Source organism: Helicoverpa armigera, chromosome 8 (genome assembly GCF_030705265.1).
Source record: "Helicoverpa armigera isolate CAAS_96S chromosome 8, ASM3070526v1, whole genome shotgun sequence".
Classification (NCBI taxonomy): Eukaryota; Metazoa; Arthropoda; class Insecta; order Lepidoptera; family Noctuidae; genus Helicoverpa; species Helicoverpa armigera.
Window position 1 is genome coordinate 6,206,131 of NC_087127.1, and position 20,410 is coordinate 6,226,540.

Below are 20,410 nucleotides of genomic sequence, written 5' to 3' on the forward strand. Positions count from 1 at the left end.
GTAAACTTTACGTTAAATTACGTACTTAGGTGTTATTTTTCAACATTACACAATTTCTATCCCATTGTTCTATGCAGTCACAAAAGAAAATGAGTACTGAAACCTACAGTTTTCAGATGGCAATATCATCGAAGAAACACTGTATAATTCAAAGTAGAATTTAGACATCTTTTACCGAGTAAAAGGAAAGTAAACCAACCCAAGGAGCCATGTTCGTAAATTCAACATGTACTTAAATAATTAAAATTGAATTATTTGAATCATTCATTTTATTTGCTTTTTGTCTCTAAAATGTAAAAGACATTGAGTGTTTCTGAACGTGCATCGGAAAATCGTTATGAATGTGTGTGTGGGAAATCGTATCGTGTTTACAACAATACGATTTCCTAGTGTGCGTCAGACAGTTCCGGATGTGTGAGTAGTCGCGGAGTGACGGGTGTTGGATTAGATTACGTTTTTAGCGATTGTAAATCATTATTTGTTGTAGCTTCTTTCCGTGTAATATCTGCTACAATTAATTATAAAAATAACGTTAATCTCTAATGATAGTTTGCGCATAAGTTACGTGGTCCTATGTTAGTTAAAAAATATTCTGCGAATGTGAATGATCAGCATGTGTCACCACTCATCAACAAATTCTGTGAAACGGTGAACTGTCGCGATGTGAGGAAAGTTATGACTATCAGCTGAAATCAACTTGATTTAGTTAGTGTTTGTGTTGCGAACCAGTGTTATTTATTTTTTGTCTGGTGAAGGTGATAAATTCAGAGTCAAAATGGCGGACCTCGAGGCTGTGCTGGCAGACGTCAGCTACTTGATGGCTATGGAGAAGTCGAAATGCACTCCAGCAGCACGAGCTAGTAAAAAGATTGTTCTGCCAGACCCAAGGTAATATCCCCAGGCGTGTCACCGCGTCATGGCTCCCCGGTCGATCATGTTTACACGATTCTGTGAAAGACTCATAAACTTGTTTACAAAATTGATTTTAGAACGATTTATTAATAATGCTCTAAGATGATGTACATTATTGTAGAATAATCATGATTCGAGACAAAATTTAATACCTTTGGTTACTAGTTCAGGCACAGATTAGTACTGTAAAAGTCATTGTACTTTAGTAAATGAAGTTGAGATAAAAGGCTAGAATTCTAGTTTGGAGCACTCTGATGATTCAAATAACAACAATACTAGTGTGGGAGTCAGTTTTTGTTGTTAAACAAAAAGGAAATAAATTGAGGTCATTAACATCTGTTCAGGTCATTGCACTCAATCATATACCTTGTTAAAATTTATTTTTGCACCAAAATAGTAGATTCAGAATTAATTTATAACCTGATTTGAATTGAATTAACTATTTATAGTATTATTTTCTCATGATTTGACCTACTGTGAAGAGATACAAATATAAAGTACTTTTTTATTAAAATAATAGGTTATAATATTTATTATTGTAAGCAAATCAGTTTATTGATAATTTAAATATTTAAAACTTCTTTTCATTTAATTTATAGGTATTTAGGCAGGATTATTTGTGTGCAGATAAAATGCAAGGTATCTTTTAGGTAATAACTTGAAAGCACAAAAACATAAAACAAAGATTTTTAATTGAAAATTATAATCTTACTAGTTTCTGCTAAGCTTAACATATATTGGTTGTATGTCATTTCTAATGAACTAAATCGAGTTGGTCCAGGCAGTCAGTAATCAGGATATAAAGGTGTTTTTTCATGTAAAAATATTAATATGAAAACATAACCTTTATATTATAGAAAATTATATGAAATTAAAATTAATATTTTTCCCAGATATTTGGTTCTCTAAGATTTCAAAATAAAGTCAGTAATCCAAGTGCAAAAAAAAATGGTTTCTTATATGGAACCAAGCATATAGGTATTTCTCTATATGTATACATATTTATGTATACTAAAACTTATTTTCGTCATTTCTAACGTAGAGTTATATATGTATAGAGTTTTGTCAACATAATTAAGCAGTCCAATTCTTTGTTTTATCTACATTCCAATAAGATTATTTATCAGTGAACCGGAGCTACAAATACTGTTTAAGTGTGAAAGTAGAAAGGGTACTTTATAGTAAAATGTTAAACACGTTAGCAATGTTAATTAATGGGAAAGCACCAAGGTTGAGGTTGAATATATTACATTAAATTGTGTTGCCTAAGCTACATCCTGTTAGACTGGCAGCCAATACCAATGTAATTGGAAAAAGGCTAGGATGATGATGATGATTGTGTTGCCTTGAAATACTTGAACAGACCAAACTGAACTCTTTTAAGGGTTACCATACTTTTAAGGGTTCCGTACCCAAAGGGTAAAACGGGACCCTATTGTTTTCGCTCCTCTGTCTGTCCTTTTTTATAAATTGTATCCATCCTACTATGGAATTGTATGTTACCCCAATTATAGACAAAGATCAAAGGCCTTGTTTGACCTCTTAAATCTTTAACTGAGATTAATGTCACTATTGAAGTGTTACTCACAGTTCTGTTAGGCCATATAAACAGACTAAACAGCCACTGATTCATTTGAGTGACTCATTGGTAATTTGAAGCTGCAAAAAACGTTTTGGATAACTTCTTTTGATTTTGGCGATAGGTGTATCTCCTGTGCTATTACAGAATACATAATTTATGATTGATTTTTGTGTGACATAAAAACATATAATATTAATTTATGTTATTGCATCGGGAAATACCATATCATAGTAAAAAAAAAACTATTTCTCCAAAACAACTTTACAAACAATTTTTGCTTTTGCACAGGGAAAACAATTAAGTTATAATATTATAGGTTGTAGGAAAACTATTGAAGTAATTAAAATAGATCAAGTATTTATCTATCAACATACCTAGATGATGTTGGTGTACCTAGGGATAGTTTAGCGTACCAATAGTGAACAAAAGATTGTTTACAATAAATCAATTTTAATAATACATAATATAAGTTAGAGAAACCTACCATTATATTATTCAGTTATGTTCCCTCAATCATCTTTTGTCATCAACCCAACAGTAAAACTGTTCCTTTCTCTGATAGGCTTTAATGTAAAATAAATTATAGGACAGTAGTAGCATTGTAATAGAAAGATAGTTAGATAGTAAAGTAATAAATTCTCGAAAATAAACCACAATCAAGTATGTACTAACTCGTAAAAATCAGTTACTGTCCATCAATTTATTGGCAACTTTATTATGGGGTCACAAGTAATTTTCATATATATTTAGCAAAAAATCAATTTTTTGAATACCAGAAAAAAATACTTTTCAGGAAAGAAATTAAATGCAGTTTATGACCTTTTTCTACGAATTTTAACCCACTGAGTGGTTTACCTCACAAATTACAACTTACATTTTTAAGTTGGTTTTTTAGTGGCACGCACGCGAGTTTGTTTCGTGACCTCCCTGTTCATCTATTCAAACAAGTCACAACCTAAATAAACTTACTACTTTGTGACAAACGTGTATGCTGAATAAACCTGTTATGAAGTATATCACGTGTAAGCAAGGTTCTGTTCTACAAGGTTCCTAAAGGCACTGTAAAGAAGCCTGTTGCACGAAGTAATGTCGAATTGTACTGACCACAGAAAACTATAATTTTATAAATAAATAAGTTTGTTTTTAAGTAAATAAGTCGTGTTATACACTCAACTGACTGGTGATACTGTCAATATATCCTGACTAACCTACGAAAAAAAATCCTTGCACTACTTTATTTAAACGCGAAGCTTACTTCGTCTATTTAACCGACTTCCCAAAAAGGAGGAGGTTCTCAATTCGTCGGGATCTTTTTAACTATCACAGGTTATTTTTTATCAGGATACAGGAAGTAAGTAGTTGCCTAGGGATGCGGGTGGAGCTGTGGGGAACAGCTAGTTCAAAATAAACACCGTAGTGAGTTAATCTTACGCTAATGACGTAAATGTTTTTAACGAGCCATAAACTTAATAAACCGGTCAATAATTTTAAATAAAATTAAAAGTTATTGGTGATAACTTGACAAATGGTTCTTTTATCATAAAGTGACACGAATATTATTTAATGACCATAATTATTTAAAACGATAAACTCCAGCTTTTGTTTGATTTAAATTAAGTCTTCAATGACATTTCTTCAAATTATTTCATAACGAGGTATTTGGGATCAGCTGATTGTACCTACGTAGGATGCGAAAAAGTATAATTATGGAGTTTTTCACTTCACTGAGGTAGCTGATACGCCTGCGAAGTGGTCAAATTTTTGTTCACGCGGATATAAAAAGATTATTAATATTAACCAGAAAACACGCTACAATAGTGTCCTGTCAGTTGTTGACAGACTTGTATGGGATGCCAGTGGTCCTCCTTTTGATTAAAATTGGGGCCAAATTAGAATTCACGCATAAAAATACTCAATACTTTTATTGCTTTATGGCTTTATGGTAATTCCTGCCCTTCAGTTCCTTTTCGGTATCTGTTATGGTTAATTACAGAAAAATATTTAATCAGAAGGAGATCAGATTACCATTAAATTATGTATCAATTTCATCTAGACTCATTATTCTAAAATGTCCGGAAAAACTGACAATTCGTACAATACATATGTATGAAATGGGTACTTTTCTAGCGATGTACTGGAGGACAAAATTAACTTGCGTTGGGAAACTGAGTTGACCCCATACATCGATGTAGGTCGCGCTTAGTTTACCGACTGCAAATAAGAGAATCGTAAAAAAGTTATTATATTGTGAGGTAACTAAAAATTTACGATTTTCAGATTTTTCCGAATACTTAGGCAACTTTATTTACGAGCATAATTCTAACATGATTCTAGATCAACGGAAATTACCCTAAAAGTTTTAATTATCTTTGAAAATGATTGGATAACGAAGAATCAGAGAACTTAAAGGTATATCTTCGTGTTCATGAGATTATTTTTTACAAACAGACGAATGACGAAGTGATCCTATAAGCGTTTCCATTTTTCTTTTGGAGCTTGGAACCCTTGAAATACTGTTTTATAAATACAAAGACAATCAGCATCTACCATGTACAAGTTTCGAAAACTTGCGTACGCGCAAGCAGCCTTTCAAAGTTGATCTCGAAAAACCAATAAAGGTACTATTAACCAAAACACTGTACTTGCAATTACTTGATACGATATATAGGTGAATTTATTTTATAATTAACATATTATCTTAAAGCATCCTCATCTTTAAGTTGCAACCGACAGATTCTTCCTTCGGCTAAACAAACACGCAGTTTCCTGCAATAACTTAATTTACTATGCAGCTCGCGGATAGCAATTCTCTTTGAATATGATATGTACTCATTTCTGAGCGAGCAGTGGTCATACATGCCGATAAGTCGAGACACTGGCAGAATTTTCAGCAGCTTATTATAAACACGAGGACATCAATAAGTACTTGTTTGCAATTAATGTTAAATTCCATGAAATAACCAAGTAGATATGAGACTGCTTTCGATGGCAATCCTAAATATAGAGACGTTTTTTTGACTTATTGACCAACGTGATTCAGGAAATTTACCTAATTAGCGCATAAAAATCATAATCCTCAGACTACGCGCATGACGATTACAGAGATGGTATGGTATGCAATGCAGTATACCAATCAATTTGATTAATTTAGTTCCGATCAGAGTGATGCGTTTGATATAGAAGAAGGTAGAGAAATACGAATTTGGTTGTAATTGTTTTTATTAGCTTATACTGGAGGATGTAGGGACACATTTTTTGAAATAGGAACATGTTTTGTAATTAGTGCGTCCACACAAAACTACTTAGAAACCTTATTATAAATGTACAAACTAGTATCACCACCACGGAGGATGCTAACTAAGCACTCTACTAAGTTTACCGTCGCGTTACAGACGGGCTCGTAAAAAGTTCAAAGGCACGTCTTCACCGAAAAAAATATGGCGGTCGCGACTCTGTAAACAAAACGATAAACTAACATTTTATTTAAGTCGCAATTCCGTAACTTTGTCAAGTATTTCATATGGAAATTGGCGACCATGATATACAAGGTATCCTAAATTAGGAGGCAAAAAGATCATAGGTACATGAAATGTACCATAAAATTACGTTGTTCAAAATTAATCATGCTCTTTCTTTGGTTTCTTCAGTCTTTCTCCTTTTTACCCGACTGCCAAAAGGGTTAAAGAATAAACATTGACCATTCTGTCATGTTTTAATGTCTTTTTTGTATTGTTTCAGTGTTCGGAGTGTAATGCACAAATATATGGAAAAGAAGAATGAAGTGAATTTCGACAAAATATTCAATCAAGTCTTAGGTGAGTACTGAAATAAAGCTTATGTATCAGCGAACCCTTGCATACATAATACAGCGACACAAATTACATCAGAAAAACAACGAATGATGCACTATGATGGCTAATAGTGCTTTACAACAAACCACATGTCTATTCGAAAATAAACAATCTTTTAGGATGTGCCAATTTCTTCACTTCCTAACTCTATAATTAATGGGTACTTAAATCGCTAACGCGCCATAAAATTTATAGTGTAACTAGAGGTAAATAATTTGTAGATGTAACAGTAAAAAGTTTTCAAATGGAGCAAAAGAAATAAATCGGGCAGTTACAGTAGGAATTACGGCCGTTCGGAAAAATAATGCACGTTCTTAGTTGACTGTATAAAACGTAGAACATACGGCTAGATCTGAAATATATGGATAATGTTTTAATCTGTTGGTGTCCGACTCAAGATTAATAAACGACCAATTACTTCGTGCTGTTAAGGGAACTATTAGCTTTGCAGTCCAATGCAAGTCTAGATGACACAACTTGAAATGTGCCTCATGTTCGTTGCAGCAGCCTTATCTTGTTTAATGGGCGGTGTTTGCTAAATGTATATTATGCAAAATGGAATGGACGATATTCTCTGAATAGCGGATGTGCCAAAGCTATCAAAATCTGTTTCCGCGTGGTTATCGTAGCATAAATTTTAATATCCAGTATCTGAACTCTGACCGTAGCTAACTTAATTTAGGTTTCATCTGCAGTCATTATTATAACGGCCACTCTTTATGTTAGTTGAGCCTTAAAAGATTTGTTTCAAAAAACAGTTCTATCTTGTTTAATCGTTCACGTCTTTCCAAGTTCCTCGGCTTAGATTAGAGACATTATTGGTCGGTCGATGCTAAAAGAAACAGTGTTGTGTAAACACGAGGGCCCTTTGAGCCGTTTCTTTTCGAGCGATTTACGTCTGCGCTTTTACAATTGCTTCGTAGATTGAACGAGCTCTTATGTCGTCTGATCACACGTCCATGTTTGCTATTATTCTTCTTTGATGTTTGTTTTGAGTTCCACTAAAAATAAATGTGTTTCACTCAGAAAATTCTTTAGTAAAAATGTATGTTTCAATTAAGTCTTGGAATTGTTACCAACGTTTTATAGCTGAATTGGGGACTCTTCTTAAATTAATTTGAATGAGCTTTGAGAACTTTGAACAATCTATGATCTTTGTGTATAATATAAGACTTTCTGTAAGTCTTGCAACCAAAAATATTTTATCAATGGCGAGGTATCACTTTTAACCAATATCGACATCCGAAACAACTGTATACGCCATTGATTTAAGTATTCCAGACAAGTTTAATTCAAATTCACTTTCGTAACAACTTTCTTGCGGGGATTTGTATCGTAAACAAGATTAAACGTAAGCGAGCCGAGTAGGCCGCGTCGTTGGTTCTGCACATAGCTACGCACGCCGGATTATTGCCGCTCTGCGTACAATTGCTTTCCCTCTAATGAAGTTGTCTCATGTCGCTAAGGATAATTTTCTTAGACCAGGACTTTTGCGTGCTTTTGCCGAAAGTTTTCGTCTTTAGGCTATAGATTGTCTTACTTGATTTAAACTGGAACAGATGGTATCATATTTTTTTTAGCACTAAATTATACACTTTCAAAGTAATATTCATCATCAATGAATGCAGATGATTAGAAATACGTCAAAATTGTAGTAATTTAGAGAATGCCGAGAGTAGAATCTGCTTGACAGCATTGCCAATATGTTAGATACTGATTGCACTGCGGCAGTTCTAGGCTGCCTGAAGCACTTCAATATTCAAGATTTCTCTTGAGAAACACGCAGGTTTATGTCGCACTTAGTCTGAGGCCAGATACATTTACAGCACACAGGTTTACTTACTAATATCGAATTAGAAAAGTGGCCTTCTTAATGTGTTTGTGTATTAAACTACTAATTACGTTAATACAGAAAGCCGTTTAGGAGTAATTAAGTGAACACGAAACGTATTTCATTCCAGGTATAATACGTGAGTAAGGTTTAATTTGACTTTCATTCCATTTTAAAACATGAAACAAATGAATTATTTTTTGCTGTTTGCAACAACTACACCATATTTACATGAATCAGCTCGAGTATTTACCGGCGGTACTCAGTGAATTACTTATTTACAAAGTACCTATGCATTTTCTATGTAAGTACATTATACTCAAGCCACAGGTTTTCTATCTCGATATTGCCTCAACAAATTATTTTACCAACGAGGAAATTGCTTTGTAAGCTCGTTAAAACAGCATCACACGGGTCCGTCAAAGGTTCATACATAAGTACTGCATCTTATATGCGCATATGCTGCTTGTTTAGAAATAGCCGTTAATAACCCGTGGCTATTTATGAAAACGCCATAATTATTATCCTCCATTAACTTTGAATTTAACCGTGAGAAGTTGCTATAACGAAATGCTTAGCGTGTTTTACATGGCATAATAATAGCCATGATATTAATGCACCGTACGTGAACGATATATTTATTTTACCGCGTTGCTCCGCTTTACCTCATGTCCGAATACAAACAGATTCGCCTTTTTAGAGTTTCGAAAGCCTAGGTGATTAGGGGTTGCGTTTACGGAGATAGAGCACGGGGATAATAAGAGATGATCCTTATCTGGCCTATATATCAGTGACCCACAGCGGATCAAAAGACAATACCATTGAGAGGTATTTCTGAAAGCCCGGAAAGTAGATCTTGTCTGTAGACATGAGCAGTTGCGTTGTGAATTTATTTACGTAGGAAATAAAGTAGACTGTCCTAGAAAATGTGGATACAGCTTTTAGTTCAACACTGCCTCTGTTCTGTGACATGTAACATGTAGAGTTATGTTTGTCAAACTAAAGCTTAGCTCTACATTGACTATTTTACATCCGCTCGTAACACATTTTTCGTCTATCTATGTGGGTTTAGCTTGTTTATGTAATGTGTATGTATGTGTTGTTTATTGGCGAGATCAGTTTTTTGGGTCATCAATGAAACCGCCCTCTTTAGTCAGTAGTGATTTATTGAGTCTCATGACCATAATATATATGACGAAATATATCTTGGGCTTCACGGTCGTTTTACCGTATCGTATTTTGATTTCTTTAATACGTAAAATAAGAATTTCATCTAAGGGGAAACAGAAGCTTGCGTCAGAATACATGTTTATAGGTAAAACTGCATGACCGAAGGTTAAATAAGATTATTATTCTTCGTGCATTCTGACTACTGTGTTATATGCACTATAATATTCTGAACTTGTTTCAAATGAAGCCCTTATTTACAACGCAATACGAAGATTTATCCACGAGGCTGGCCTTAAGCTTGGAGAACCCAAGTAATCCAAGCGGAAATGATCACGCCAATTTAATTTTCATTAAGCCCACTTGTCCGAAGGCGCACTTTTCTAGAAATTGCAGTAATTTCAATGATAGTCTTGATAGTTGGTTGAGAGGACGATATTGCATCGAGGCTCCCGGGAACAAGTTACAAACGCAATTTACGGTGGCCTCACTTCGACTTGCAGTAAATAACTTTATCGGCTGCACTCGACTGGACATGCTACGAGGAGCACGTCCACTTCGGCCACGCTTGTCCACTTTCAGACAGTAACTGTTTACATTATATGCCATTTACTTACTATTTTCTATCTAGCTGAAAATATAAGTGAATTTCTGAAATGTATGTGCGCACATAACATGAAATTATTTAACACGAAGACCGGTTTACATACAGCGTTGCGTAACACGTTTCTTTGTTAGTAGTGTCCATACATCATTATCATGTACCCTATGATACCATTTTGACGCAAAACGTGGACTGGTGTCGCATCAAACGATTATTACCATGTTACGCACACCACTTGTGCCTAAATTAGCAGATGCCACACAATCATTTGACATCATGCGTATTCATTTACATACACGTGTTAAAAATACATACCCGTAAACCAACCTTTAAGGTGTTACGTAAACAAAACGATAAATTTTAACATATCTACTTCTTTTTGTTCCAGGTTATTTATTATTTAAGGAATTTTGTGAACAGACTTCAGATGAACCAGTGCCACAATTAAAATTTTATGAAGAGGTAAAATTAGGCCATATAAATTGTGTAAATGTACCTTTTGTTAAATATATTGTCATATGATGCGTATTTTCGTTGGCAGATTAAATTATACGAAAAGCAAGAATGTATTGAAGAGAGGCGGCGGATCGCAAGGGATATTTATGACAATTTTATTATGAAAGAACTTCTAGCACATTCACATGTAAGTAAAGGGGAATTATGTAAAATGCTTGTTTGTTTGACTGGAGACGTAATATTTTACAGAAGGTTCAGACTAGGCGATATTCTTTTGTTTTCAATAAGGCAGACAAAGCACTGAGCTGGGTTTGGATAGGCTAGCTGAGCTACTAAAATGTTATGTTAGCTGTTATTTTAGAGTTTGAAACAGTTCATATTGCATTTGTCAATGTTTGTTCGTGGAAACAGCGAAGCTGCGCGTTCCTGCATCTCACCAACAGACTCATCGCTCGTCGTCCGTTCGGTTTTAATTCTTGGGATTATCTGTGTTGGTTCAAGGAGATTTGCACTCAACTTCTCGTGCAAAACTATCATTATGTACATTTATTCCGAAGCTAGAACTAGAATAAATATTCGTTCAACAGCTTCGGAAAATAGTAAGAAACCTTTTAACTTGTAATGTTCTTCAGTTTGTTTCGAACCTTATCTCTCTGAAATTATGAATGTACATATTTTTTTTACTTTACTGACTACTCTGTGATAGAAATCCAGCCAGCGAACAGTGTTTGTAAACTATGTATATTTTCAATTATGTAAAAGCTTTTAAACCAATGAAATGAGTGACTACAAAGTGATACGATCTACGTGGTCCACATAGCTATACACTCGCGGTTTTAGTTTACAAATAGTTTCTATTCTAACAACTCTATGTTAAAAATATATAGCTGTAGGGTTCCATAGATCAGGCGGGCAGCGGCTTTGTTATTGGACCTCCTTGTTTCGAAACACCGTCGCATATTGCGGTGATGTTTTCCGACATGACTTTGTTTTCACTTTTACGTGGTCAAAGTTTTTGATGAAACTACACCGCAAGGGGTTTGTGCAAATGAAATAAAAACAACATCCATACGAGAAGTTGCACTGTGTTTACGTACAAGCTGCTGTTTGAATTTCAGCGAGTATGTTTACCATAAAAAAATAGTTGCAATTTACAAAGAGTGTGGAGCTTGTATAGAAATTTCGAAATAAGAGGTCGTAAGCGTTGTATCCGGCTTGAACGACTGTTGTTTGTATAATGAGCCTCGTTAGTGGACTGTTGGCGAGGTGCCCAGCAAACGCGTGAAACCCCCTGTTAAATAGCTTAACTATGGTCACTCATTATTTAAAATTTTACCATTGACCATCACGTACGCCATATTTTTAAAATAACCAGCACACAAGCGCCGGTGTTGAAATATTTACTCCACGTTTCAGTAAAGCTACATCAAGAGCTAAATAATGTGCAGTTTTAATTTGAAATAATTACGCATTAAATGATCCGACGTCATTAAAATAAATCAACTTGACCTATTGCGTAGTGCTGCGTCCTTCCCTTATCTCTGCGGCCAATGAAATGAATTGTTTTGCGGGTAGATTTATAACTATTAAAAGTTTCACTTTTGGTATTTAGCTAGACGTAAAAAATTAAATAAAGTAATTTCTGTCGCTTTAAATAATATTAATATTGGAAATTACATCACACACTGAAAGTTATATTGATGATAACTGAACATTTTAGACCATAAATTACGTTTTTTTCTTCTTGCTTGAAGAAACGAAAGCCAAACATACTTGGATGGCTTTCCAAGTTGCTGTATGACTAGAGATCGCATTCTCAGCGGGTGTCAATAAAAACAAATAACGTTCATGAGCTGGCTCGACTCTATTGATTTCTAATCAGATTACTTGAGAGATAGCCTCAACTGCTTCAGAAAACGATGGATTTTATGGTTGCCTAGTAGTAGAGATGGTTGTTGGTAATCTTCGCTGTTTCGACGACATTCATGCTATGATTTAGTTTAGAAAACCAAATTCCGGGGCTAGAAGATTCGGTGCTATTATTCCGCTTATACCCAGAATCATCCCTGTCTGGCAGTAAAAAATACCGTCCCAATTTGCTGATTCTTTGTGCAATTCTATAAACCCTGATGTTGGTCGCAGCATAGCGTTATAATTCCAAATGCAAGGTTTTTCTACTTCTAGCTCATTATTCTAGTACTGTGGAAAATCAGGGTAACACAGCACAACTGTCGACATTGCTAGTAAATAGTTACTCGTAATAAAACTAATTTCCAGTCTATTTACTAACGTTTAAATGTACACTTAAGGTTCATAATACGTTATTCTGTGGTATGCGTGATCTGTACGCATTCCCAGTAACATAATTTATTTTTATCTAACCTCGATACCGTATTTGTTTATTTCACTGGTAAATCATACGCGTATTATTTTTCAGGATTATTCTAAAGAGTGTGTAGCGCATGTACAAAAATATTTAATGAAGCATGAAGTACCACCAAACCTATTTGAGGTATAGTATTACCAATTTCTAAATTATGTACTTACATTTACATAACTGGTAACAATGAATTTGTGTGTACTAAATATCAATCTTTTTTTAGCCCTACATTGAAGAAATCTTCCAGCATCTTCGAGGGGAGCCATTTAAAAATTTCTTAGAAAGGTAACACTTGTTCAATATCGATCCGTCACTCGTTCCTCATTCAACTCTGCCACATATAAAGCACTTGAATCCTTTGTTCCAGTGACAAATACACGAGGTTTTGTCAATGGAAAAACTTAGAATTAAACATTCAGCTCACAATGAACGACTTTAGCGTGCACCGCATCATCGGCCGGGGCGGGTTCGGAGAGGTAAGAACGCCCATTACAATTAGCCGTAAATAAATATTCTCAAAGTACAAAGTTTGTTACGCAAGTCTCAATGTAAGTCCCAAACCTAATATCATTAGCATTCTGGGCTTGCACCGTGAACGTGTTTACTATATTCATATTCATCTCGACGAACGGAAAGCCGCTACGTAGGTGTAATAAAGCCGTCCTGTTCCCCCACTGGAATAGTGATGGATTTTAACGCCTGTATTTTAATATTACACTCGTAACTACATCGTAATCACTCAAATTGTATGTTTAGCTCTGCTGTGTCTCTGCTCATAATTTATCTAAAAGTCTTTCAGTTATCAGACACATCTTTTCCCCTCGTATCCTACAAAATACTTCATTATGTTAAAGTAGAAAAGGCATGCGGTTGCTTTTATGGTATCGCGTGAAAAGATCTTTAGCTGCGACCTAAGAGCTGTTCACGTTCACCCTTGCTCATCTACTTGAACGTGTGCAGCGTGTAACATGTTTTACAAAATATTCTATTTTCAACGCGGATACTACCATAAAGACATAAACATAACTTATGCTTACGTTCACACTGTGAACATACAAGATTTATCCGTTCGACGTTTGGTCATTTTTACGCTTCACCACAGTATTGTTGTTTATAAATATTTCTAAGAAATACTGAAAGCGTTTCCTATATCGATTCTATTCACACAGTTGGTTCAGCGCGAATGTATGCTTAAATAATTCGAAATAAAGTGTACACATCTTCGTGTGTTGTACGAATCAATTCGAGCACTTATGTCAGGAAGCGACATGAAGTGCTCACCATAAATCAGTTCACACGCGACTTCCTATTCAGTTCTGCACTCCACGTAGCCTTTCATGTTCGTAATTTTGAGTTTTTGTCGTCATTATGTTCACGATTTTAATCCCTCCCTGCCGTTGTATTGTATAATAGACGTCTTTTATGTGGGAACCTCGGGATAATCGATGATTGTTCTAATTGTAGTTCTTGTTTGGTTCCTAATTATACGTTGGCCAGGTTGACGCATTATTTGCAAACATGCCATTAAATAGGTTTTTTAAAAGGTGACAATAGGCCCTTTTCTTCTGATTCATACGCTTACTAAGCGAAAATATCATTGTCTTTGACGCAATTAGGTTTACCAGCGTTTGTACAGTGTTTCCCTTGCACGATGAAATCACAGATCCTATGATGTAACGGCCAGACATCCCGAACACAACCTTTTAGATCTACACGTAGGTACAATTTGGCAACGGCACGTTATGCTCACGGCTCGTGCAGATAAATACCTTATTTACATGTATTTTATATACAGGTGTACGGATGTCGGAAGGCGGATACGGGCAAAATGTACGCAATGAAGTGCCTCGACAAGAAGCGTATAAAAATGAAGCAAGGGGAGACTCTCGCCCTCAACGAAAGGATTATGCTCTCTCTAGTCAGTACCGGGGTAAGTACTTTATTACATTTGTATTTGTTTATGACTTTTGTCGCCATTTCGTTGTTATTGCGTTGCGGATTGGCTTCTTGAAGTTTACTTGTGTGACGAATATATTTCGGCTAATCGTAACAACCGTATCATGTAGGTGAACTGCTTGCTGTAAAAATATATCGATCTTCAAGAAATATTTTGCTATAGAGCTGGACCATTCATCATCATCCTCCGAGCCTTTTTCCCAAACTATGTTGGGGTCGGCTTCCAGTCTAACCGGATTCAGCTGAGTACCAGTGCTTTACAAGAAGCGACTGCCTATCTGACCTCCTCAACCCAGTTACCCGGGCAACCCGATACCCCTTGGTTAGACTGGTGTCAGACTTACTGGCTTCTGACTACCCGTAACGACTGCCAAGGATGTTCAATGACAGCCGGGACCTACAGTTTAACGTGCCATCCGAAACACAGCCATTGGTGTCTAAGATATACTTAGAAAGTACATACAAACTTAGAAAAGTTGCATTGGTACTTGCCTGACCTGGGATCGAACCCGCGCCCTCATACTCGAGAGGTTGGTTCTTTGCCCACTAGGCCACCACGACTTTTAGAGCTGGACCATTACACTCTACGAATAACATGACGGGAGTTCACTCCAGGACAAGATCTGTAGATCCAATTTACTGGAAATTTTCTCTCATGTTCAAACACTGCAACTTCACCTAGCTATCAGAATATTGCCTCAATATTTGCATTTACTAGCGCACAAGAAACAGTAAACAATCATTTTCCTCTATGTCAGCTGTCTCGGTCTACGTGTTCCATACTCAGATAACGATTGTTAAAAGTGACGCTTGCTGTCCATATGCATCGTTTCTAGAAGCAGAAAGTAGAAGGTAAATAATGAAACTAAAAACTATGCATTTTCAATTGTTTATCTTGCAGTGCATGAAGGATAAATAGCACAATATCCCATTATGTACATGTAGCGTGTTGTTTAGGTATGTGATACTATACAGGAACGCCCACTCATAGCCACGTCCGATGTTTTTAGATACTGAAATGGAGCAAAGTGCATGTGTTGGCTATTGTGAGATAAGCACACAAGTTTATCGAGATATACCCATCAAAAACCCATTGTACTAAAATCAGCTGGTCCTCAAAATAGACTGAGCAGAAATAGTGAAGCTTAAAACGGGACTTTATACCCCCTTCATCGGAAAAACAGTTAATGTTTTAAAGATACGTTATTTATAACAGACGTAGATTATTAGGTACTTAGTTCGTTGATATACGAGATGTATGAGGAAACCTTATCATAAAATACAACGAGCTGTTAGGTTTCTTCTGAGTATAAAACGTAAATTGTGTATTAATTAAAAATTGATCAGCCATTATTGGGTTGATGGGATTTACTGGATATTATGTTGTGGTTCATTAATGATTTATTCGTATTTTATAAATTACCAGGTTAAGGTTAGAAGGTATATTTTATAATATCACGTAATATTTTTTCTTCAACTGTAAAGTTTTATTCGAAATCCTTTTACTCAGAACTGTTAGTAGAGTTGTATTTACATGCAACGTTCACAAAGCGTTGTTAGCGGTTAATGTGATTCAACGGGTTCCCGAACCAAACTGAATTTAATATCCGCTTGTTAACGTCACCGCCCACGCTACATGCAAAAATACTTCCGTCTATTGCGATCGCCCCCAAAATACTCCAGTCTCGTATCAATTTTAATTAGTTTCAAACCCCGGCCGGGTAATTCGGCAAATTTCTTTATTATTGCCTTTCTTACCCACAACTCGTAAGCAAAAATTTTAGGAATTTATTCATTGTAATGAAATAAAATGGGATGGGTCATGAGGTCAGTCCTTTGTTGTAAGGCTGTTGACCAGATAATGATAACAAAATGTTTATAAAAATAATTTACATCTATCGAAACCTCTGGAACATTATGAAATGATGAATTTATGACTCCATTGCGCATCAAAAGCAATCGACGCGCGTTCTATAATGTAATCAAAAGATACAAAACATTTCAATGATTCGGAATTTTCTATTGATCTTCCCATCGTTGTTATTATATCAATAGCATGCATAACGATGTTGTTTGTGTCTGTCAGATGGTAAACTGCTACTAGAAGATCGTTCGTTGTAATGAAATCACCGACTCGCGACAAACATACATAATTCTTCATACGTGCGATATTCAAACGTTGGTTTAGTATCACACCACCAAGATACTGTACAAACAACATGTTTAAATACATTGTCAATGCCTGGTATTTATATAGATTAACGGCGTCATAAATAGTTGATTAATACGCAGATTTATTATTGGATTAACGTTATCAGTGGCAAATGTGTTACAAATTAGCAATAAATGTGGACGACGTCATAAAATGGCCGATGGACTACGTTCTAGACTGTTTAACTTGCTATTCTGCAGCTAGTTATTATGAACAAAGGATGATTATTTTTACCTCTGTCGTCACTAACACCAGTTAAAGGTAAATTTATCAAGTAGTTCCGACAACTTTCTAAGGGAAATTAAAAGAACACATGTAAGCAATACGGAAAAACTCCCGAATACATTTAATGATGATGATATCATCCACAAAAAACAGTAGGTTACGCGTTCAAAAATACATGGAACAGGTGAAACCGAGCATCTTGTTTGCCTCAACATATCTGAAACATCTGCTGCTATTCCGATGAACATTAAACTATCTAATTATTTCAGTTTTACTGTTCATTTTTTAACTTAGTCTTGTCATATTAGAACCTGTAACAGTTTATGTTTATTCAGCAGAAACATTCTTCAAGTAACTTTCCTTTTTATTCAAGCGCTTTAACAGCCTCGTCTTTTGTTGCGTTTTCTTTTCTAAGGAAATGCTTTTTCACGTGACATTCTAGGACAACTTTCTTGCGCAACTCGCATTTCAATGCTTGGAACTATTCTGTGCTACCATTGTGTGCGTTGGATAGACATCGCTGTGATTTCAATAGTTAGTAATCTACGACCGATCTGTTAAGAAAAATAGTCGCCTATAAACGACAATATTTCAGAAACAATGGCACTTATTGCAGTTTTAAATGGACTGTTACTAGTGAAGCAGAAAGATACTGATTACTCAATTCATTGTTTGCATTCTCATTACATTACAATATGTACGTATAGGAGTGGAAGGCAAATAAACTTCAATAAAGCTCCCCTGAAGGGTCAGCAAATGTGGACACACAAGGGTGCTTGTGGGCGATATTGTCTACATTACAAAATGTATTAAGTATTAAGAATTTATAGGAGAAGCACGACCAAAGTGTAGCTACACGTTGGTCCAATTTATTGTAATCACAATAACCTGATCAACTTCCTGACATGCTCACATGTAGTTATGCAAATTATGTTTGTAATTCACGCCGGCACGGAATATCATTACACACAAGGGCAACACACAGTAACATAGCAAAGTACACATTCTTATTTGAAGAGACCGCCGACGTTGGTTTTATCAGCCGATGAGTTGTTCTATCTATCCAAGAAATTAAACTCGCCTCGTGTACGGACAACTTTGTATGTACAAAATGACTTTTTTCCGACTAGACACACTCGTAAAATGGACATCCAACGTCCGCAATAAATATATATTATCTGTAGAATTGATATGAGCATTTCGTTCTCAAGGAGCTGTTTCGAACGTCTCGTACAAAATAAGTTAAGGGATATTATAAATTGCATATCAAATAAATAATCGCCTATCAATAAATACTCATCATTTATATTCTTTTTTACATCAAATAACTAACTTCACTACAAATAAACTAAATGTTTAACAAAACTCAAACTGCAGATAATTCGAAATGATACATCAATATGACATTGCTTTTTTTATTATAATGCAATACAGTTAAATTTATTCTTGTACAAAAATACTACATACATAGCATTAATACTGACTGCACAGCAAATTTTCCATATTTCATAGCAAAATAACTATCCCAGTCGCATATTAACCAGTAAGTACAACAAAACCTATTCATCATATTTGTCTTAATTTTCAAGAAGCCATGCTCGGCAAATTTAATGATTATTCAAAAAAATCCTGTCACATTGCATTATTTCTAAAACCAGAACAAATTAACTGAAAAGGTTCGCGGCTTCGCGCGCTTTTTCGTCACTGGAGTGCAGAGTGGCGCGAGCGAGTAAGATAGAGTTCAATTAAAAAACATTGTATTAAAAATTGAAGCTAGTAACGAAAACGAATCGCTGCAAAACCGACTCCACGTAGTCTTGTTTGCCTACCCCTAGAGTGCAATTCAAAACCGCGTAGGCGCGGAGGGGCGAGGCGGCCTGCGAACTGAGGAGCAGGTAGTTTTAACGCTCGCCGACGCGGTTGAGTAAGCCGAAGCTGCGGTGGTGAGCGTGAAAATCATCTGCGACGATAAGCTCGCATGGGACCGCCGGAGCCCCGCAGCGCCGGAGCCGTGACAGAAGCCATACTTGCTGCATGTTGCATGCTTACTTCCATGTTGCATGCCTGCTTACATGCTGCATGCCTGCTTGCATGCTTCAGGCTTGTTTGCATGCTTCTTACAGGAAAATAAAAATTCCAAAACTATGCCAAAAGATGATTCTGACTATAAACATTCTGAAATATGATATTATAGTAGTAGCCTTTTAATGACTACTTATATGAAATGTATGCTAAAAGGAAATACTGACAATGACTGACAATGCACCAGCCCCATTTTTTTAAAGAACTCTAGTATGTATGTGCAAGCATATCATCGGACTTGCGATCCGACTCAAGTACGTGGCGCCACCTGCAGAAGCTAAAAATGTTGCCTATTGGGCAAAAAAGGAAGCGTGAACGTTTATAAATAATTCAATAAATTACAATTTTGTATTTAATTTTATATTTTTTTGCTGATCTCATTATGCCGTAATTAATAAATAATAAGATGACTGTGACTAATAAAAAGCTGTTTTATTCAGAAAAACTGCTGTAAATAATATAAAAATAGAAGCTATATTTAAAAGAAAAAGAGTTAACATGTATAATGTGCATTAAGATTATTAGCTGTGCATTGATGAAAAAGCTTTTGCTTTAGGAAAAATCGCTGTACGCTGCGAAAATAAATTGTAGTGTGTTTAGTGATATTTTGAGTTGAATATTTTGCTGTGCAATCAGTAATTTTGATGGGAATTCGGAATCTTATTGCAGAGAAAAAGGATATTTTTTGATTTGCGTTTAAATACTACCCATAAGTTAAGAACGGCTTTGCGCAAACTCCGTGGGAAAGTGCCTTCGTGTAACCACCGTGTTGTAGGTATTTGAGTGTACATACTTTTTATCCGGTTAGGAGAAGCCTGTGACCTTTTATTTGGACAAAATTTTAAAGTTTTAGTACCAAAGATTCTGATCTCTGGTTGAAGCTTTAATCCCCTGCACGATATTGGCGCACGTTAGTTGAAGAAGTTCTTAGATACTTACTGTGCTCCAGGCTTCTCAAATAGTAGGGAGAGAGAAAATACTGCTGAACAGCTATTGATTTTGGAACGAAAGAAACTGCACTTAGATGGTATTGCATGAATTACTGTTAGAAATGACCTTCTTGTTGCTGTTTACTCGTTACAGTATTTATTCATAATTTAAAATATTCAAATAACAATTAAACGTGCAAAATTGGCGTCAACCTCATCTATA

General features: G+C 35.5%; 1 protein-coding gene across 2 annotated transcripts in view; it reads left to right on the forward strand.

Annotated features, from left to right (window-relative positions):
• Positions 1–371: 371 nt before the first annotated feature.
• The window catches only part of LOC110372807 (G protein-coupled receptor kinase 1), a 35,358-nt gene continuing 15,319 nt past the window's right edge, over positions 372–20,410 (forward strand). For both annotated transcript variants that reach the window (XM_021329778.3, XM_021329779.3), the window contains exons 1-8: positions 372–888; positions 6,233–6,309; positions 10,336–10,409; positions 10,489–10,590; positions 12,841–12,915; positions 13,007–13,068; positions 13,151–13,259; positions 14,579–14,713. In XM_021329778.3, the coding sequence (XP_021185453.1) occupies positions 776–888; positions 6,233–6,309; positions 10,336–10,409; positions 10,489–10,590; positions 12,841–12,915; positions 13,007–13,068; positions 13,151–13,259; positions 14,579–14,713 (747 nt within the window). In that variant the 5' untranslated portion in view covers positions 372–775. The remainder of the gene's footprint in view (positions 889–6,232; positions 6,310–10,335; positions 10,410–10,488; positions 10,591–12,840; positions 12,916–13,006; positions 13,069–13,150; positions 13,260–14,578; positions 14,714–20,410) is intronic.